The 23,055-nt window shown below is 41.6% G+C and overlaps 1 protein-coding gene across 1 annotated transcript in view; it reads right to left on the bottom strand.

Annotated features, from left to right (window-relative positions):
- Positions 1–3,879: 3,879 nt before the first annotated feature.
- Positions 3,880–23,055, bottom strand: part of ASCC3 (activating signal cointegrator 1 complex subunit 3) — a 677,124-nt gene continuing 657,948 nt past the window's right edge. The window contains exons 38-42 of the mRNA XM_066608127.1: positions 17,592–17,743; positions 12,485–12,632; positions 9,129–9,335; positions 6,608–6,783; positions 3,880–6,520 (exon numbers count right to left, since the gene is read on the bottom strand). Of these exons, the coding sequence (XP_066464224.1) occupies positions 6,373–6,520; positions 6,608–6,783; positions 9,129–9,335; positions 12,485–12,632; positions 17,592–17,743 (831 nt within the window). The 3' untranslated portion in view covers positions 3,880–6,372. The remainder of the gene's footprint in view (positions 6,521–6,607; positions 6,784–9,128; positions 9,336–12,484; positions 12,633–17,591; positions 17,744–23,055) is intronic.

The raw sequence follows: 23,055 nt of genomic DNA, 5'->3' as shown, positions 1-23,055 counted from the left end.
CAGGTCAGACAAGTGGGGGTAGTTTTTCAGAAACCACTGAATCACCAGATTGAAGATATAGCTGATTAGTTTCAGCACGGCTTGCTGACACTTGCCCACCGCTGTGCTGCTGCGCGCTACCCACTGCTGGCGACGTGCTCACACTTCTTCATTGAGAGGCAGACGTGGCAGAGGAGGAGGAGGGGGAGGATTTGGAGGAGGTGGCATAAAATGCCACAGATAGCAGCACCGAGGTAGGACCTGCTATTCTGGGTGTGGGTAGGACGTGAGCGGTCCCAGGCTCCACCAAGTTCACCCAATGTGCCGTCAGGGAGATATAGTGGCCCTGCCCGCCAGTACTTGTCCACGTGTCCGTGGTTAAGTGGACCTTCCCAGTAACTGCGTTGGTGAGGGCACAATTTATATGGCGGGAGACGTGCTGGTGTAGGGCGGTGACAGCACACTGGGAAAACTAGTGGCGACTGGGGACCAAGTAGCGCGGGACCGCTGCCGTCATCATGTTTTTGAAAGCCTCCATTTCTACAAGCCAGTACGGCAGCATCTCCAGACTGATTAATTTGGCAATGTGCACGTTTAAAGCTTGTGCGTGCGGGTGGGTGGTGGCGTATTTACGCTTTCGCTCCAACATTTGTGTTAACGACAGCTGAACGCTGCGCTGAGAGACATTGCTGGATGGAGTGGAGGACGGTGGACGTGAGGATGTGGGTGCAGGCCGGGAGGCGCTCGTGCCTGTGTGAGGGGGATTGGATCTGTGTGGCAGGTTGTGGCACAGAGGAAGAGGCAGTGGTGTGACCCGGAGACGGTGAATGGCCTTCATCCCACCTTGTGAGGTGCTTGCCCATCATATGTCTGCGCATGCTGGTAGTGGTGGCTCCCCGGATGATCGTGGTGCGACACAGGTTGCACACCACTGTTCGTCGGTCGCCCGCACTCTCACTAAAAAACATCCACACCTTTGAACACCTAGCCCTCTGCACAGAGTCTTGCCGTGAGGGGGTGCTTTGGGAAACAGTTGAGGGATTCTTTGCTCTGGCCCTGCCTCTACCCCTGGCCACTCCACTGCCTCTTCCAACCTGTCCTGCTGCTGCACTTGCCTCCCCCTCTGAAACCCTGTCCTCAGTAGGCTTAGCAAACCAGGTGGGGTCAGTCCCCTCATCGTCCAGCTGCTCTTCCTTCGAATCCTCTGTGTGCTCCTCCCTCGGACTTACTGCCCTTACTACTACCTCACTGACAGACAACTGTGTCTCATCATCATCCACAAAAAGCTCTTGAGACAGTTGCCGGAAGTTCCCAGCCTCCTCACCCGGACTCTGGGAACTTTCCAAAGGTCAGGCATCGGTCACGACAAACTCCTTAGGTAAGAGAGGAACCGTTTTTTCCTACTCATGGCAGGGACCTGGATACAGTTCCTGGGAGTCTGCCTGCTCAGAATATGTCATTTCCATGGAGTTAGGAGGCTGGAAGGAAGGAGGAGCAGGCAGAGAATTCAGAGTTGCAGTCCCTAGGCCGGGAGTAGTGGACTGCGTAGAAGACGGGGTGGTCGATACATTGCTGGACACGTTTTCTGCCATCCAAGACAGGACCTGCTCGCACTGCTCTGTTTGTAATAAAGGTCTACCACGCAGACCCGTAAATTGTGATATGAAGCTGGGGAGCCCAGAAAATTGCCTCTCTCCTAATTTGCAGCAGCCGGCTATGATTCACCACGCCCAGGAACTCGGCCTGTGCCCACACCCACACTTGGACGTCCGCGTCCTCGACCTTTACCCCTACTCATCATCATGGCGGATTAAGAATAGAGCAGGGCCCAAATAAATTACTCCACTGTACAGCACTGACAACTGTGGCTTAATTCACCACACACAGAGACTTGTAGATAGCGGAGGCTCTATGCTGTGACTTGAAAAAAATTAACCCGCTGTCTTGCGCTGATACTTAGGGGTAATTTACCGCTGGCAGAGACTTGTAGATAAGAGAGGCTGTATGGAGTGGGAGAAGATTCTAAAGCCAGTGGATAGTGCTGATAACTGCGGCTATCTCAACCCCACCAAGGAAAGGGTATTGTGAGATGCTCTGCACAGCGGCAGAGCTGAAATAGTTTGCAGTGGCCCAGGAAATATTGCAGTACTGTTTAGCAGTGAGACCTCTGTGTAATGCACTGCAGACATAGAATGATATAACTGAAATAGTTTGCAGTGGCCCAGGAAATATTACAGTACTGTTTAGCGGTGAGACCTCTGTCTAATGTACTGCAGACACAGAACGGTATAACTGAACTAGTTTGCAGTAGGCTAGGAAATGTTAGAGTGCAATTTCACAGCGAGAGCTGGTTGTACGGCACTGCAGGCTGAGAACGCTATTACTGAAAGGCTGGGAACAGGCCTAGATACGTATTACAAAAGTTGGTGCATTACAGTTCCCAGCCAGCCACAACTGTAAAGCACATGGTCAGATGTAGCCCTAAGAAGGACCGTTGGGGTTCTTGCACAGAGGATCAGGACTGTATAACTTTCCCTATAGAAGTCACTTTGTCCCTAAACTCTGCGTTATGCACAGCACACACAGAACGGTATAACTGAACTAGTTTGCAGTAGGCTGGGAAATGTTAGAGTACAGTTTCATGGTTAGAGCTGATTGTACGGCACTGCAGGCTGAGAACGCTATTACGGAAATGCGGGGAACAGGCCTAGATGCGTAATACAAAAGTTATTGCACTACTGCTCCCAGCCAGGCACAACTGTAAAGCACACGGTCAGAAGGACCCCAAGAAGGACCATTGGGGTTCTTGTACGGAGAATCAGGACTGTATAACTTTCCTTATAGAAGCAGCTCTGTCCCTAAACTCTGCGTTATGCACTGCAGGTTGAGAACGCTATTACTGAAAGGCTGGGGACAGGCCTAGATGCGTAATACAAAAATTGATGCACTACTGCTCCCAGCCAGCCACAACTGTAAAGCACACGGTCAGATGTAGCCCTAAGAAGGACTGTTGGGGTTCTTGCACCGAGGATCAGGACTGTATAACTTTCCCTATAGAAGCAGCTCTGTCCCTAAACTCTGTGTTATGCACTGCAGACTGAGAACTCTATAGTTGAAATGGCCTGCACAGCCCGAGATGCTTAAAAAAAAAATTGGTGCACTACTGCTCCCAGCCAGCCACAACAGTAATGCCCACTATGAGGAGTAGCCCTAAGAAGGACCGTTGGGGTTCTTGACGACAGGATCCTTCTTCAACACTTTCCCTATATTAGCAGCAGCACTTTCCCTAACCTCTGCCAGCATGCGTCTAAGGGGTGCAGCGGGCGGGACCAATTTAAGTACTCGGCGGTCACCTGATCGGCCCAGCCACTCCCTACTGTAGGGGGGAGAGGGCTGGCATGTCACAGCAGGAATTGGTAATGCCTTCCCCGCATGTCTATTGGCTAGAAAATGGCGCTAAACATGCGGGGAAGGAAATGCAATTGACTCGAGTACCACGTGGTGTTCGTCTCGAGTAATGAGCATCTCTAGTACCCTAATACTCGAATGAGCATCAAGCTCGGATGAGTGTGCTCGCTCATCTCTCGTTATAACTGGAAATCTTTCCATTCTGCTATCCCTCTGTATGTATAATTAAAAACTCAATAAAAACTATTGTTATAAAAAAAAAAAAACAGACATGTTAGTAGAGCAGACTAATCCTCTTTGACATTGTTACATGAGGGTTTTCTTCAGTTTCTCAGCCTGATCAAAGAAAAACGTTTATTTTGGATATTTCCACAAGTTTTGAAAAAATGAGTTGCACTGGTACCCCCCAGCTTCCAGTGATTCTGTAAATGTTTCCATGGGGTTAATTCAGTGTCTTGTGTTATAAACAAACAAAATGAGAAGACCCTGATAGCAGATCAAATACCTTTACTATTTATTTGAATAAAGTTTCTCAGTCACACAATCATTGTATCTTTTTGTACATAACCAGTGTGCTTTTGTTTTTCTCCGGATGTTAATCATGTGCTTCTAGGCATGTACAGCAATTTCAATTCTTCAATATTTTCAGAACCCAGTAGAAGAGAAGTGAAGTTTTCTTAAAACACCAAATCTGTTTACCTCTATCCTTATACAAAAAGAGCAGTAGTCCCCACTTGTCTCCAGGGTCAAACTTTTGCAATAGGATGAACATACAGCAAAGTTATTCAGAAAAGTGCTCTAGTGTAAGCTGAAGATATAATGCAACAATTACACATAACAGAAAAACATCTAAATAATTAACTTATTCAATTTGTATGAACTTGTCTTTTAAATGCAGCAGCAAGGAAAATAGACGGAAAAAGGCACAATCATGTCATTTTGCAAATGTTTTCATTTCCGAAGCTACTGCCTGGCCATACAGGAGAACATTTTCAGAAACCGAGACAAAGAATTGACATAAAATCAGTCTGAGAGATGAAACAATTGATTCATAAACCAACAGAACAATTGGTTCCTGTAATCCTATCAAAGTTTATAACATCACACCCTCAGCAGACTATGTCAAAATAAAAAACCCTTTGTAGACTTCAATAGTTGGCAAATTAACATAGTGTAAAAAAGAGCAATTATCTTACAAGATATAAACCACTGGAGGCAAAATAATGACAAAATGGAACTTCTAGTTTACTATCAGAAGAGTTTTGTGTCTGGTGGGATCAGTTTTGCTGCTACACATCTCCCCCAGACAGACAGAGGAAAACTGTCTGGGCATAAATTATATCGATGAACCAACTCTTACAACGTGTCATCGTACTACTTAATAAGAGATGTTGTAAAGGACATTTTTAAAGTATCGACACTTTACTGACCTTTTAAATGAGTTTTTGATAGATGCTAAAAAGTGTCAAAGATAAGACTGGTCAATAGTCACACTAAACTGTGTGTTATGTTTCCTATGTAGAACTAATGCTGCGTTAGATGGAAAGATTATTGTTCAGATAAGTGTTCAAACAAGTATCGTTCAGATCAAACACGAGCCAACGACGAATGAGAATCATGAGGTTCTTGTTCGTAGTTCAGTTTCAGCCTACATGAAAATCAGCAGCAGCTTCTGCACTTCTCATGTAGTTTAAACACGAATTGTTCAATGAACGAGAAATGCAGGATTCTCAATGATAATCGCACGGCTTAAATAGGCTGCACGAGTGCAAAACAGCTGGTGATGATGTCACCAGCTGTTTTACTTGAGCAAACGAGAATTATGCAGTTCTCATTGTGTCTTAAAGGAGCTTAACTAAGACATCAGTAGGTCATTGGCAAAAGTCTTAACTGCAGTAAATTACGGTAAAAGTGAAACATTTACTGCTTATAGGACCCACTGTACGATGTATTTGGCTAATGAAGCTTTTACAAACCATCACCTATAATAATCATTGAGACATCTTGAGGCACATGTTCTACTTAGTTTTTTTGGCAAGACTTAGCTTAAAGGGTGTTATGAACTTACAAGGTCCATGAGACTGCTGGACCATAATGTACATACACAATGTTGCATATTCTTATCTTCATTAAAGGAGTTAGCTGGGACCAAAGAAAAAATCCTTTGGCAGGGAATGGTTTTACTAACTTTAGCATGGACACTGCCATGAATGGCACGTGACTGCTGTAGCCAATCATTGGCTTTAGTAGTCACTTGTACAATGAACAATGAGCAGTGGTCACGTGTACAATGAATGCACAGGAAGGCCATTTAACAAACATTTTTTTAAAATACCATTCCCTGCCCATACATTTTTTGTTCCTTACAACCCCTTTAAGAAGAAAACGTAATGTAGTAAACAGTCCTCAGTATTATGGTGGTATGCATACCTCTGAAGCAAACATAAACAGGAATGTCTGACTGGTGTGAGTCAAATTAGCACTGTGACTTCTGTTAACAGAAAGAATAGTGCTGCCGATAATGCTATTCTTGCTGTCAAAAAGCAACAAAAACTTGGCAAAAAGGAGACTACAGTAGTGCTAATGTGGACAGAGTCTAAGGTAATTCTGTATGCTAGAGACATTTTATATATTTTCCTGAAATCATATACTATACTTTTTAATCACTTTGATATAGTAAATAATACCGAAGCATTACTTATGTTATTTAACCCCTAAAAAGCAGGAGTGGAGGGGTTCTTAAACTTGACATTGAATTGTTTCATGAACTAAAGAATCAATAATTATAACACAAAAGGCAGTATTAGATCAGGCCAATGTGGCTCTGCATTTCAAGAGCATACATTTAAATGCACAAGCGTTTTGTGTTGAGATGGAAACTCGACTCCTCTTCAGAAATAATCAAGCAATTACTTTATAGTTCAGAATGACTTAAACAGCTGTTTTCACAAAAAGAGTTCCCCTGGTAGAGTTGGAAAGGTCAAGTTACTTTATGACAAGGTCATTCAGAGATGCAGAGACCTCAGTGTTCACTTGGGCTGAAACGCTGGCTGGAATAATATCAAGATATAAGTCATACTGTTGGTCCATGCCCATGTAGCTGTCACTCATGAGATACAGCGTGTAGATGCACCTGATAAACAGAAGGAAAACAAGAAATGTTTCAATAAAGACATGATAACTAATGATAATGTAATCTGAAATAGTCGCTGCCACTTACCTCCCTGTGTGCTCTGGACTGTAAAATGCAATGGATACGGTGCTTTTATTTCTAATATATCCCACTCTCTTAAGTGCAACAAGCTCCTTCTTGTCCACCTCTCCCAGGACTAAAAACCAACCCTCATCCTTTGCCTTCGGGAACTTGAGAGCAATTGCTTTACTGTCCTGCTTTCCCTGAAAGGAGCACAATATAATTAAAATGACAAGGTAAAACATAAAAATCTTTTTTATATAAACGTCTGGAAGATTTATAAGAACTGCTGGACAATTCACCCAATGTAACCCCATTACTCAGTCACTGATCCAATGTTCGTTTCTTTCTAACCATCTGCAACAATATCTGCGCATATTCAATGCAATTCAGTAAGCATGGATATTTACAAGAGTGTCACTAATTGCCTGCAATGTGTAGGGATTATTGGGCTGCAGCCCAGCCTGCAAATAGCATGCTAGAACCACAAGTTAACCAGCAGATCATTAGCGCTGCACCCATCTTGCACAACTGTAATAACCACCTATTAAACATACTGCATACTAGATATGCAAATACAAGAGATAGAAACATACCATATTTGCATATTACCCAGAGGAGCATACATGGCCTTATACGTCTCCTCAATGACTCACCTTCTAGGTGCCCTCCCTAAAGAGAAAAGATAGCGTTCCTGCCATACAAATTAGATAAGTACATGTTTTCATGTACATGACTATGAAGGTTGTAATCTTGCTTAACCCCTTAGTGACCAAGTCTGTTTGCTAATTAATGACCAGACCAAAATTTGGAAATCTGACGTGTGCCATTTCTAACATAGAATAACTTCGTTAAGGTTTTGCATATCCAAGTGATTCTGACATTGTTTTTGGGCCTTTATCTTTATATAGGCGTTGCCTTTCACTGTAATCCTTGTGATGATAATGAAATAACTACTGGAAATTATTTACTACAGAAAAGAAAGGTTAGTATGAAAATGAAAGATTTTGTAATTTTTTAAAGTAAGGATTGTGGCATTAAAAATTAAATAAATAACAAAAATCTTAAAAATATGATTATCGTGATAATTTGGTCATTTTTTGATGACACATTCCCTTTTAAAGTGTAACATTTACAGAACTAACAAATATCTTTTGGTCTCAAAAGCAACAATAAATGGTAATTCAATCCCTGCATTGACTGTCTCGAACATATAAAGGGGGCAATTCCACAGCACATATATTACATAGCAAGCACCAGCTCGAATATCTACCATATATGCACAGCGGAGAAGTCTTTGTGAGGCCATGGCTATGCAAATAGCATAGAGAGGTAAACTTTTGCCAAACAGATGTAGCCCGTCCAGTGTCAGTGGGGTTCCTGGGGCCCACTAGTAAAATTAATTCTGGGCCAAATACAGCTACATGAAAATATTATCATTGTTCAAAAATTCTTCGCCGGTGTATTCGTCATATACTTCAATAGAAAGGTGGCTGCATTTGCCTCTGACTCTTGTTTTCACTGAAGTGTGTGGAGAATGCAGATGGCAGGAATTGGTAGACTTTCATTCACTCAACATGTACAAATCTTGTGCTGAGGGTGGGGGCTGGCTCAGGGCCCATCAGCACATTCATCTGTTGCCCTGTGGGCCAATCTGAGCCTGAGCACATCAAATGTTCATTTGGCACTGAACTGACAAAACTCCTGACTGGATCATCGACTTTTAGGTAAAAAATGTTCTGAATTTCCACAGCAATGTCTTACAACTTTGTTATCTTGTATTTTTTGTTTAATGTTGTGAGTGGGCAGCAGACCCAAGGAGATTTTAAGATCTAGCCCTAGCATATCTGGATCTCACAAGGACATGCAGATCTTTAACATAGTTGTTACTGTTATTAGTTTATACGCATTATACTTCAAACTTGCCTAGCCAGCTGGTTTGGCAGTATTAACCAGATAGCCTGGCAGTTCAGTGGTTAGCAATGTTGTCTCTCAGCACTGGGTTCAAACGTGACCAAAGATAACATCTGCATAGAGTTTTTATGTTTTCCTCATGTTTGAGTGGGTTTCCTCCAATATTCCGTTTTGCTCCTACACTTCAAAAAACAGGATAGCTACCCGTGAATTTGGCTCTACTATCTATGTTTTTGAGATAGAGAATTATATGTGAAAGGTAATAATCTCAGTACATCACTACAGAAATGTTTTGGAAATGAGTAAAAAAATGTCTAACACAGGACAGAAGAAAAATATGAATTTTAATAGAGACAAGTCTCATCATTTTGCCCATGTAAAGTTTGGCCTCTTCTCCCTCTATGCCAGTGACTATATACAAGTCATATTGGATCATCATCTATAATGCCAGAAATTTAGTTGACAAGCATTTAATTATATTCACTATCCAAATATCAGCTATTTCTTTTTACATTGATCCACTCTAAACTAGCTCATTACAAAACACATATTACATAGGAAGCAGCAAAATTAGAAAAATACTACATGAAGATAATGGTGTGTGACACAGTGATGAGGAATATTAGCTCGGTACCTTTTTGTATCCTGCACGAGTTCTCTGCAGAGTCACCTGCAGCACATACTCCTGATCAGCATGTAATGAAATCCATTTTTTCTCATGTGCCCCTGGAAAAATGATAGGTACGGAGAGTTCACTGTGTGCTTGTACTGGATCCTCCCACCATCCTTTAATGGTCATCAGGACGTCAATCACTGGGAGATTTGACACAAAATTCCATGCCTAAAATGAGAGAAGACAACATAACAACAGTAAGACCTTCCATTTAATGAATACTAGAGACGTCTACTGTATTAAGAGATTTTTCGTGTTAAGTCCCATGGAGAGATATTGTAGATTCTGGAGACCTATCAAACTAAGGAATGTATGGCAGTGTGGGGGAGTTTTCTTGTATGTTTTCTCCGTCTGCTATGTAGAAATCAAATTGTATCTTGTAAGCTATCCCAGAACCAACTGCTGCCACGTGTTTCATTTTTTCACTAAGCAATTTGCATCCAGAGCTATTGTTTACAAGCTGATCAGATAAAGTATCCCTACAACCCTTAAGGATAAAGTCTGCCCATGGCAGATATATGCCTCCGCTGTGTACATATACTGATAGACTCTGGAAACGTAGAGGGGCAGCATATACGCTCACACTATTTCTGCAGGTACTAGCAATACCAGCCAAACATATTTATCTGAGGATTAATCTTCATCTACTGAATCAGACAAGGATGCCACCATGCATACAATTATTTAATTAGCAGCCAAATCCTCTTCCAGTTAGCAGCCGCTGCAGGCATACTGATGTGGCAAAAGATGCAAATCTCGCAGTAGTACTGCTTTTTCTCATTACTACTGCAATTAGCACTTAAATTGATGCTTTAAACCTGCTAATTTCTGGAATAATTCTGAATTTCGATGTTACCTGGGATCGCCTCACAGTAGAGTCGGCACCAGATTGCTACGCAAATTGAAGTGCTTTTCAGCCAAATAACCATCATCATATCAGACAGAGCCAATTTGCATTTGGTTTAAAAGATAACAGAATGACAATTTATGCAAATAAATTAGGTAAGTTTACTTCTGAGTTCTCCCCGAGCTAATTATAACAATGTCCTGATAATTTTTCATCACATTTGAAACCTGTTGTGCGCGCAACTTCCATTATGACAGAAATGCAGTAAGTGAAAGCTTGTTCCAATTTGTACAAATTACCTTTACTCTGATTCTTTGTTTTATAGTGAGTTCCTCAAGTAGACATTACATTTTTTTATTAAAATGTTATTCATTCACCCTCAGTTGTGACAAATCTGGGCTCAATGAAACGGATTACAGGGAAATAGAACCGTCAATTACAGAAGGTCAATATTAACGTTAATGACAAATCCTTAACTGTGTTGGCAATATGATGCAATAGAGAGGTCCGATGGGTAGCTGTACAGGGCTTAAATAGTGGTCCAAGTAGTGAATAACAACAAAAGTCAATAACAGTTTAGTAAAATTCTAAAATTGAAACTTGCTCTGTACTAGATTTTCTAATCTATTTTTGTGCCATCTATCTTTATAGCTTCCAAGGCACAAGTAAAAGGTGTACACAAATTATTCTGACTATCAGCATTACAACATATACACTCAAGGGACAAGAAGGGTCTGGATTAAAATGCGTGCTCCTAATGGAAAGCACATAATAGTCTGTGGAGAAAACAATTCCATGTGTAGGAACAACAGCTTAATGAGTGGAAGCAATATCATATTAAGAACCTAATGAAGTGGATAGTCATAAACCCAGTTCTTTGTTGGTTAACAAATGTAGTTAAGTATGAATGTCATTTCCATCAATAATTCAAATAAATACATTGAAAATTGTTGTATTTTTATGCAGGGTTATTTAAATTAGTTCTACAAAACATTACCCGTAGCGAAAGACAAGTGATTTTTATCCATTCTAACTCGTACTATGGATGTTCCAGTAACTAATGATACAAGCTATTCCTGAAAAAAGATCAGTTGTGTTTGCTCAACATATCCAACTATCACTGACTAGTAGCAAACTAGGGGTGCCCATACATGTTCAATAGCTGTTGACCAAATGCTTGTTCGGATGACAGTTATGTCTCACACAAATGAATGTTTCACACAAGTGAATGTTCAGCTCAGCCGAACCTTCATGTGTTTTCCATGGTTATAGGGGAATAAGCCACTGCCAGACAACTTTGACAGCTGCTCATCTCCAGGGAGAACCAAAAAAATAGACGTTGAAATTCCGTGTCCCATTTTCCTTTCCCCAACATTATCTGATGGCGGAGATTTGGGAGGCCCCCATACAGATACAATAGTCAGCCACCAAAATTAGTAGGTTTGTATGACCTTCACCTAATGCACATGGAAGCCTTAAAACTTAAAGGGGTTGTCCTGCGGCGAAATCAAAAAAATTTTTTTCAACATACCCCCACATTGTGCCCCGTTAAAAACAATCCCTTTGTTATTTTTCAAAAAAAAAAAAGCGCTTACCTGCATCCCCGTTCCGGCAGTTTCTTCTTTTCTTCTTTTAAAGATGGCCGCCGGTCCTTTCCCAAGGATGCACCGCGGTTTTCTCCCATGGTGCACCGCGGGTCTTCTCCCATGGTGCACCGTGGATGTCTTGCGTTCCACTGCCGATTACAGCCACCTAATTGGCTGATCGGCACCACGTGATGGGGCGGAGCTACGATGACGACGCGCAGACCAGCTCTCCGGCGCGAGCATGCTGGAGCGGCCCCAGTCAACACAGCAGAAGACCGGACAGCGCAAGCGCGTCTAAAGAAGCCAGAAGATGCAGAAATTAGTCGGAGCCATAGAGACGGGGATGCCAGCAACGGAGTGGGTAAGTGAATAACTTCTGTATGGCTCATATTTAATGCACGATGTATATTACAAAGTGCATTAATATGGCCATACAGAAGTGTATAACCCCACTTGATTTCACGGGACAACCCCTTTAACTTTCATTATATTACATACCTGATTCAACTCTGCAGGAGTCCAGAGGGTAAAGTAAGCCGACCAGAGTCATACAGTCCTGCATGTTTCAGTTTTACAACAATTTGTGCAAAATTGCAGAGTATTTGCTGCATTTTTCTACAAATCACAGCAATTTGTGCTACTGTACCTCTTCTGCGTGACAGAATCAAAGTGGCTAGCCGGTTCCCAGGTGAGTCTTGGGCACCTGTAATGCTCTTGTCAGTTCACCATTCGTCCTTCCTTGTGCCGCTTTTAGTAGCTAATAAGCACTAATTACCCGGAACAACCCATAAGACCAACTATTTTGGAGATGCTTTTACCAAGTCATCTAGCCATGGGTGATCCTAATATTCATTTTCCGTGCAATTATTAAAAAACATGATTACCTGTGAAATATGTGCAGCTGAGAGCTCCCTTTCTACCAAAGAAAAGAAGATTTCTTCTTTGCCTCCACATGCAGACACCAACTCTGGAAGACACTCAATAGGTCCAGGAACATCTTTAGAATTGCTAATTTTTCCTGAATTCCATTTCCTTCAAGAAAAACACAGGAAAATCAACCAAATGCAAAGCACAGATTTGTAATGAAAGAATACTGCTGTGAATACAATAAAACTGCACATGAAACCTGCACTACAATTAAATATAATAAATGAAAACCTTACCCCAAAAATAGAAGCTAACCCTGCAAGATACTCCTTGAAAGATGTGATTATTTGCAGTAAAGCAACTCCCTTTGGATAATCTTTAGTTGCTACAAAGGCACCTTAACAATACGCTGATCACAAGGTGTACCCCTTCTGGGACCTCAGTGATCAGCTGTAATCTGTGGAGAAATCTGGTAGCAATTTGTCTGTGTAATGCACTCCGGGGCAGGCCCTTCGTAGCAAGAAGCAAATCTCTGACGTTATTCTCCACTCTGGCCAACAGATAAGAATTATGAACAGGGGACTTCCCTCATAACTTCAAGTCCCCTTCGGGAACCAAATAAAATGTAAAGAAAAATTTAAAGTTTAAAAGGGCATTCCCATCCTGGGAATCCCACTTCAATGCATTGTAAATGTGAAAAAAAGGACTCACACCTTACATCAATATTTTGGAAAATGCCCCTGTCTCCCGCAATGCTTTATGCTTTGTTCCAGTTGTTTACTGTTTTTTGCTAGGATAAGTATTGCAGTATTTCCAACACTGGCCTATTAAAGGGGTTGTCCCGCGCCGAAACGGGTTTTTTTTTTTTTTCAATAGCCCCCCCGTTCGGCGCGAGACAAACCCGATGCAGGGGTTTAAAAAAAAAACCACATAGTACTTACCCGAATCCCCGCGCTCCGGTGACTTCTTACTTACCTTGCGAAGATGGCCGCCGGGATCTTCACCCACGGCGGACCGCAGGTCTTCTCCCATGGTGCACCGTGGGCTCTGTGCGTTCCATTGCCGATTCCAGCCTCCTGATTGGCTGGAATCGGCACACGTGACGGGGCGGAGCTACGAGGAGCAGCTCTCCAGCACGAGCGGCCCCATTCAGAAGGGAGAAGACCGGACTGCGCAAGCGCGTCTAATCGGGAGATTAGACGCTGAAATTAGACGGCACCATGGAGACGAGGACGCCAGCAACGGAACAGGTAAGTGAATAACTTCTGTATGGCTCATATTTAATGCACGATGTATATTACAAAGTGCATTAATATGGCCATACAGAAGTGTATACCCCCACTTGCTTTCGCGGGACAACCCCTTTAAGCCCTACCACAAAAAGGGCTTAATATACTGGAATCCATGGAAGGCCTGGCAGCCTTCAATAGGACCCAGGCTGCCATGGCAACCCACTGGCACATCAAGATTGTTTCACAGGTTTAGCTGATGTGGCAACCCTCCCTGCTAATAGCTTAAATGCTGTATCAACATTGACAGCATCATCTAAGTAGTTAAATGCTTGCAATCATAATTGCGGCCATTGCAGGCAGTGTTCAACTGTTGGAAACAGCCGACACATGCTGGGTATGGTGCGAGCTTTGCTCCTGAGCACGCTACATACCACTGAGGTGACTAATGATGGATATATCGCTATGGCTATAAGTGGTGGGACTGACTGAGACACTGAGGATATTATGCTCAGTTATTGACTATCCACCACTATGGTATGACACCCCCTGAAATTGATCCCCCATTTATTTTATCTTCTATATGAGATGGATACTTTTTAATTGTTCTAAATTTATCTAGCGTTTGTTAAGTTTTAAAGTATAGAAGCTTAACAGAAATGTATCACCTGGTTTGTTTTTCCAATTAAAACCTGGACACGATTATGGGGGCAATTAACTTGTCTGATCTGCTTCTCCATGAATGGTAGATTTGTTTTACAGAAGACACTTGGACATACAGTAGATGACTCACTCACTACTGTTTTTGTGTGACATGTGCAGGTTGAGCTGTGAACATCACCTACTGTGAGTGATGTGATCCTGTGTTATCTGCCTCCATTTACAACAGAGGTTTCACCGTTCATTGTAATCTTGTCTGTCATGATAATGAAATAACTAAAGGCCCATTCAGACGCAAGGATTCTTTTGAGCGATAATCGTTGTGTCTAACAATGATGAGCCTTATCAGTGTCGCGTGTGAAGTTCTCAGCGGGATACTGTTAATACTATTGTTTTAGCTGGTATCCAGCTCGGAGAACACAGCAGGAGTATGCAGAAGACAGCGCTCCAGCTGTGTTCCGTATACCCCACTCAGGGCGCTCAGCTGTATACCAGCTGAGAAGACAGCAGCTGTATACAGAAGACAAGCAGCCCCGCTTGTCTTCTGCATACCCTGCTCGGAGCGCTAAGCTATATACCAGCTGGGTGCTCCGTGAAGACAACAGCTGTATGCAGAACATAGAGGTCCTGGTTGTCTTCTCCATACAGTGTGAGCCTTCATTTACACACTTATGCAAAGTGAATGCTGAAAACTGTCACTCAAACTGCCGTTTGAGCGATCATTTTGCTGTGTAAATGCACACAACCATTACCGCTCAAAAGATGTCTTTTGAGCGAAACCAGAGCGATAATCATTGTGTCTAAATGGGCCTTAAGGGCCCTTTTACACAAAACGATTATCGTACAGTTAATCTTTGGATTGTGCTGTGATTCTTCAGTGTAAACACGGCTGAATGATGACTGATAATTTGTTTACTTATCGTTTGGTTAATGCACGCATAAAAATCAAACAACAATCGATCAATGGAAACTGGCCGTTATTCATCTATGAACGACTGCCCATTTATTCTGAATGGAGGTGGGCCACTGGAAGAGATCTCTGGCGCGCTATGCCTCCACTCACTGTGCGATTATCACTTGTGTGTGAAAGCACAGGAGCGATAATCTTTCAGGTTGATTGCCGGGTGCTTAAGAGCCGGATAGTCCAAACGGACCATAAGAAGTAAGCTCTACGGAACTAAAATCTATTTTGATGGCTTGTGGCCAATGTGAAAACTGCCAAATTTCTGTTTTTTTTAAAATCAGATAGTGACAGGGTAAACAAGAAGCACCACCACCAAAGGTCAATGAAAAATGTTTAACCCCTTTGCAACCGCTGATAGAAAATTTATGTCGTTGCTGCCTAGGCTCCGCGCAACAGCAATGTAAATTTATTTAAGACACTGTGCCAGGGATCGTGGCCCGTCCCAGCAGGTAAAACACCCAAGCAGGCTGTTAGTAGCAGCCTATTCGAGTGCTGTCATTGGAACCTGAATAATTTAGTTCATGATGATGTCATCAGTGACAGCCAATCACAGAACTGGCTGAGAAAGTTGTTACTACAAAGTTTCCTGACATGTAAGTGCTGTAACAGCATCCCTCTTTCTCCTCCACTGTGAGACTGGAGAAGCGAGTAAGAGAGTGTAGTATTTAAAATGCTACACATTAACCACTTCTATTATATTTTCATTTACTATAGGTGATTCTTTAGCGTTTCATTCACTTTAAATATTTTTTGTAGAACTAAATTAAGTTTATATGGTAAGTTCACATGCAGTGGATTTTGGTGTGGATCAGCATCTAAATCTGAAGCATATTTTGCACTGTGGATTTTGGTGCAAATCCACATCATTTGGTGCAAAACTTGGTGTGAATCCGCAGCTGATTTCACCCTTTCAAAAGTAGAGGTGAAGTCTATTGCGGATGTCAAAATCTGCATCAAATTTGTACCAGTGGTGTCATAAAGAATTTGCAGCAAAAAATCAGCACCAATTTCGCTGTGTGTAAACAGACCCTTTCATTAATTTATTACATAGATTAGTTATAACATCAATTCAAAATGAACAATACCAAGTATATCCATTCAAATTAAATATAAATGGAAATGAAAAACAAGAGAGGCCAAAATTTTAAACATTAATGTAAATTTGTAAATCTAAATTGCTCACAAACATGAGACATTTTTCAAACGTGCTTCTAAAATAAAGTACAAAAAGTGGAAATATATATGTATCTGATAAAAAATAGGAACAATATGTATGTACATATCTGACATGAAATTGAAAAAAACCAACAAGCTTTAAAAATGTTCCTCAATTTTATTGTTTTAAATAAATATATGCAAATTATTAGACACATTAACTGCCCCCATAATCCTGCATTGGTCTACTTTTACCAACTAAATTAAAGTATAATTTATGATGAAAAACAATCTCAGGATTACCAGGCTGTGTAAATCCTTTACAGAATTATTTGCTCTTAAAGTGACATCAGATTTACAAAATGTGGCCTCGTCTTTAAGGCATAAACAGCCTTGGTCTTGCAGGGGTTACCATAAAAGCTTGATTTGAACAATAGGTTATTTAATTATTTGATACATTCCCTTTAACTAGGCAAAGTCAGAGGTCATCACATTGCACTAACTTAAGGCCCATTTAGACTCAACGATTCTCGCTCAAAATTCACTCAAAGCCAACTTTTGAGCGAGAATCGTTGGGTCTAAATGCAGGGACATCGTGCATTTTTTGTGTAGTCGTTCCTTGCTCAAGTCTAGTTTTCTTGAATTGAGCGATGAACAGTAGTGCAGGCTGTTATCGCTGTTATTCTTTCAGCTCGCGTCCTGCTGGTAGTTCACAGTGGGACTCGAGCTGTAATCACGGAGAACAATACAGCTGTTTACTTATGCAGAACAGCTGTATTGTTCACCGAACGAAAGCGGCAGTGTCCCGCTCCGCCTGCATAGCTTTTAAGTAGCTACTTAGCTACTATAGACTATGCAAAAATGGTTACTTAAAACTGTCACTCAAACTGTCGTTTGAGCGATCATTTGTCAGTGTAAATGAGGTCTAACACTCATACTTGGCGGTGATCTGGTATTAGTAAATATGCTCCATTAGATTAAATGTTTGTTCTTCTATGTATATATTAGCTACTTTACAAATTAAGTTCAGGCTACAGACCCAAGAATCTTCTACGAATACACTCAAATGGTCAGTCTTTCCCTACATTTGTGTTCTGAACTGCCCAATGTACATACCTGAAGAGATGAAGATGATGTTTCTCAATATTAGGCACAGTGAGTAAAGAGGAGTCATGTATCCATCGTGCTTGGATTACCATTTGCACTAGACTTGTGATGTTTAGGACTGTGACAAGCCAACCATGATGAGCTGCAACATCCAACATTGCCTAAGAAAAATGATCAAATATATTAAAGCTAAAGTTGGTCAGCAGACAAAAATAGCTTCAGTTGCTTATATATAATGAATATACCGTTTAATTTAATAAGAATCTATCAATTGTGCATTAGGAACAGCAAAAAATAGGCCTAACTCCTGTTTGTCCACCCTAATGACTTTTTTATACAGTGGTAGAAATGGTTTCTTTCAACAGAAAATCGGGAGTGATTAGATTAACTCTAGAGATGAGCGAACGTACTCGGTAAGGGTGATTTCGCAATCGAGCACCGCGATTTTCGAGTACTTCACTACTCGGGTGAAAAGTACTCGGATGCGCTGTGGGGCAGGGGGTTGCAGAGGGGAGTGGGGGGTAGCAGCGGGGAACAGGGGGGAGCCCTCTCTCTCTCCCTCTCCCCCCCACTCCCCGCTGCAACCCCCCGCTCACCCACAGCGCACCCGAGTACTTTTCACCCGAGTAGTGAAGTACTCGAAAATCGCGGTGCTCGATTGCGAAATCGCCCTTACCGAGTACGTTCGCTCATCTCTAATTAACTCCTTTAGAGGTCCAAGATTTTTCTTTTTTCTTTGTTTTCCATCCTTGCAAGATTTTTTATGGGAAAATTGGATTTTTTTAAAAAAAACTTGTAATATTTTTTAGATGTTAAAAAGTTGAATAAACCTCTTTTTTCAGTCCCCACAGGGAACGTGAACTTGTAATCACCCACCTCCAGCTGGCTATTTAGATGCAGCGTCAGCTTTGACCATGGCATCTAAATATGTAGTATCTGTGATTGGAGCCAACTCTGATTTAAATGGTTGCTGTCAGAGAGAGCTAATAGCCACCAGGTATGGAATGGACTTGTCTCCCGAGAACGCTCCATACACCCTTCTCGATAGCATGACGTACATCTATAAATCTATACTAAGTGCTGGAAAAGTGGGTAAATTGCAGATTAAAGGAGCATTCTCATCCCTCCAAGCTATCCCTTATCCACAGGTGATGACTGACCACTGGGACCCCCACCAATCCTGAGATTGTAATCCTAGTGCATCCCAAAGTGTGGGCAGCAAAAGACATGGAAGCATTCCTCTGCTCTATTCACTTCAATGGTGCCACCGAAGATAGCTGAGCGCTGGAGCTTTAAAATACATAAAAGCTTGTCACGGTTCGGAAAATACAGGAAAAATCATTGTTCCATGTTGCCCTAGAGGCATCCTTCAAATGAAGATGATGTGGATGCAGCATCCCTATCTGAAAATGAAGTTTAGTATTCAGCTTTATACCACGTTGTATACGTTTAATTTTTACTGGACACTGTTATGCAGAATATTGTAATCTGCAAGACTATTCCATACCATTTCTTAAAGCAAAATATACCGGACTACAGAAGCCAAAAGGACACACTTAAAATGTACATTGAGAACTTTTCCCTGCGCACATGCTAAACGAAAGCCAATAACAAGACATGAATCTAGTAACTACAGAGGTATGTGAGCATTATCCGTAACAAATTATCCCTCTTGATAAAGCAGCCATAAGATAGATATGCCCCTATGTTTTACTGCCCAATGCTATTAATTGTAGCCCTGAGTGTAATGTTTTACAGACAAACCGAATGCTGTGGACTTATGACAAACTAAACACTGAAAGCTTCTTTCAACAAAGGACTTGTTTACATACAGTTTCAATTAAATTAGACAAATTCTCAAGAAGGCAGAATTGGCTCAGAGATGTAAATTATGCACTTAGTGCCCTATCCTACAGATCAGCTTTCCTGGGTTTATTATTGCAGCAGCTTCTAAAGCAGTACATATTCAGTGCAAATACACAATATTAATATTCACATCTTAGATCATAAACACTGTAAGCCACTTCTTGTTCAATACAGTACATTCATAGGGAAAAGCAGCCTTATAATGAATCAGGATTTTGTAAATACTATAATTCATATTTCAGTCCCCCCCCCCCCCCCTTCCCCCATAGCACTCATCAGATATTTCACAGATTCAATAAATAGGATATATTGTTGATACAATTGAAGGGGTTTTCCAGGCCAAAACTATTGATGACCATCCTCAAGATGGGTGTTTTAAAGGGTTTTTTCAGGACTTAAAAAAATGTTAAAATAGCTAACAATTAACCAAAATTGAATACTCATCTATGCCAGCCCTTCGTCGTCCAACCCTGATGCCTGCCAAATGGAACCCAGTGGCAGGTGGTCACATGCCGTTCAGTGTGCACGTGACTGCTTAGCCACTCACAGGCTTCAGCAGTGATAGAAGAATCACCACTGAAGCCTGTAAGTGGCTGTGCAGTCACATGCACAATGAAAGTCACATGATCACCCACCGAATTCCATTCGGTGGACACCGGGCAACAGCACTGAACAGGGAGTGGTCCGGATAGGTGTATATTAAATTTTTTACATTTTAAGCCCTTTTAACTCCCCCCCCCCCCAAGTCCTAGAGAACACAATTAATTGCTAGGCACCGGCTGTTCAGGATGCCCAGTAGTCTACCCTTTGCCCATTCCACCATCAGTGCAGTGGACTGGATGTATATCATAGGGAAAGGAGCGGAAGTGGCGTAGCTGGTTTTACTCTCATTAAAATAAGTGTGAGCTGAAGCTGCTATTGTATTTCTAGCACATGGGGTTGGATGTGGAAGTGTAAGAGGCTGTTCAGCTCCCCAGCTCCCATTAGTGGAAGTGAAACCAGCTATGGCACTTCCACTCTGGTCTCCTATGACTAGAGATGAGCGAGTAAGCTTTGTTAAGGCAGTTACTTGAGCGAGCATCGTTCTTCTTGAGTAACTGCATTCTCATCCGAGCAGGCTCGGGGGTGCGGCGGGGGGGGGGGGGGTAGAGTGAGAGAGATCTCTCTCTCCTCCCCGCTCACCACCGCCGCCCCTTCTAACCTGCTCGGACAAGAATGCAGTTACTCGAGAAGAGCGATGCTCGCTTAAGTAACCACCTTGTCCAAGTGTGCTCGCTCATCTCTACCTATGACGCATGTCTGCACCGCGCACTGTCAATGGTCCAGGTGATCGCCAGGGATTCCGAGCGGTAGGTCCCCAGCAATTAACTATTGATGACCAATCCTGAGGATATATCAGCAATAATTTATTTACCCAGAAAACACCAGGGAAAGAATGATCAAAGTACATTTTTAACGAAAATGGATTTTAATTTGAAAGTTTCACAACTCATCAAGCCTGAAGTATACAATGAAATAAAATTTTCAATTCTGTAACACATGAACGGAACATTCGTAAAGCTGAAAACATGGGTGAAAGTTATGCAATAAAAGGAATTTTTTTTAAAATCTATTCCTTAATCATCATGTGGAATATTGCCTGATTGTGGTAAATTCTACCAGTGATCATGGTATTGCAGTCGCACAAATTGTTTTAGAACCTGCAAATCATTTTATTTTTCCGCATGTAATAGAAGAACAGTAGAGTACCAATTATTCAATGTTCCAACATCTTTGGAATTGTTTTGTGCGTTTTGACCAAGGTCCAAGGTCCACTGTACAGATTGCAATGCTGCACAGTATAGGGTGTACTTCGGATAGAATACATGGTTTTATTTTCCTTCCAACCTATTTGTGGTGTGGTCTGATAGTATACATATTATGTAATTAGCAAGCAGGCTTATTCAACAGCCACTCCAGTGACATTTATTTCATTCATTATGTAACTAGTCCTCCAGTATACATAACTTGGGTAGTATTACCTTGTTTAGTTACTCCTTTCTATCTGAAAATTGCTGGACTCATGAGATCTCACTGTGACCATCTGAGATTTACTTGGCTTTGTGCTCTTTCAAGAAGTCACTTTTTCAGTCAGCGTAATTTCAGTTTGATGATATTACTTGGACTGTACCACACAGACTTTTCACAGGAGAGACAAACTTCTATCACAGTTACTGATGATAATTAGAAGCTCCTGTCACACAGTTATAATGAAAGAGATGACAGTCCATGCTCCTAACTGTATACTTATGGACCTTAGCTTATGTAGGAGAATACAGAGAATAATAAGTACACTGTCATCCCAGCAGGCAGAGATGACACTGGCTCCAGAAGGTCATGTGATGCTGTGTTTATGCATCATGGGGTTGTTTGTACAGCGCACAGGAAAAGAAAGGAGGGAAAACAATGTAAAAACAAGATGGTGTCTGACAAGTATCACACAGGAGGCCGCAATGCTTGGAACTGTGCAATAAACATAGGAGATATCAGAGTGCGACAGGCAATCAGTGGAGATGGGCAGTGATGGAAAAATGTGTTTTCAATGGAGTGGCCCTTTGAAGTTATTTTTTTTTAATCATAAATATATATTTTTTTGAGATCTTTGATAAATGGGATTTTTCTTCTTATTGCACAATATATTACTTAACAATCACTGCTGTAGGTAAATGTGGTTGAATTGTTTTTTAAATCATTCAAAGTGTAGGTTTCATTTAAAGTGTAGGCTATTTTATCATAGTTATCTAGTTGGTAAGAGTTAAGATAAATAATAAGAATTTATTACAGAATAACTATTTAAAGGGGTTACTCCATGAAAAATATTGTTTCTAGTTAAATCCAGCCCATGATTATAAACATCCCTAGATATTATAGGGCTAATGTTAGAACAGCACCATCTGCTGTTTCAGTAAATGCTGCAAGGTGGCCATACCTAGTGAGTCTTGCTTTTCTGCAATCAGGCTGTCTCACTATCTAATCTTTTCTTATGTCAGAGAACACAGCAAGTTCAGATGCAGACACCTCTGGCCACCTTGATACAATTGCTGAGGTGGACACAGAATAGAAATAGCAAGTGGTGCTATTCTAACAATAGTGTAAATACAAAATAATGTTATAATAGGCTGCGTTTAACTAGAAACATTTTTTTTTGTATGGGAAAACCCCATGGGAGCATTCACTAGGCTTTGAGCTGTCATGTTAACACATTGGCACCCCATGATTGTATCCTGAGGGTCCAATGGGGTACCGAAGGGGCCATTCTCTGACTGTGGCCAGTTTTGAAAGCAGCATCTAAATAGTTAACTGTTGTAATCAGAGGCAACATCAATTGCAGCAGTTGCCAGAGGCTGTCATCTGTCAAACATAGAAGCTATGTAACATATGGGTATGTAACATACTCAGCATCTAGAATGACACCTCTCTCCCCTATGCGCAAGGAGGCAAAGAGCTGTCAGCCTACCTGTTGCAAGCAGGAAGAGGCTGGTGCGGCCCATTCCAGTAACTTGGAATGCCCTCAAAGTTTATTCTGAAATGTCAGAGTCTTTAAAAATAACACATACATAGGCGCATT

The sequence above is a fragment of the Eleutherodactylus coqui genome, chromosome 1 (genome assembly GCF_035609145.1).
Source record: "Eleutherodactylus coqui strain aEleCoq1 chromosome 1, aEleCoq1.hap1, whole genome shotgun sequence".
Taxonomy (NCBI): Eukaryota; Metazoa; Chordata; class Amphibia; order Anura; family Eleutherodactylidae; genus Eleutherodactylus; species Eleutherodactylus coqui.
Note: the sequence above shows the minus strand (reverse complement) of the source record. Positions and strands in the feature narration are given on the sequence as shown.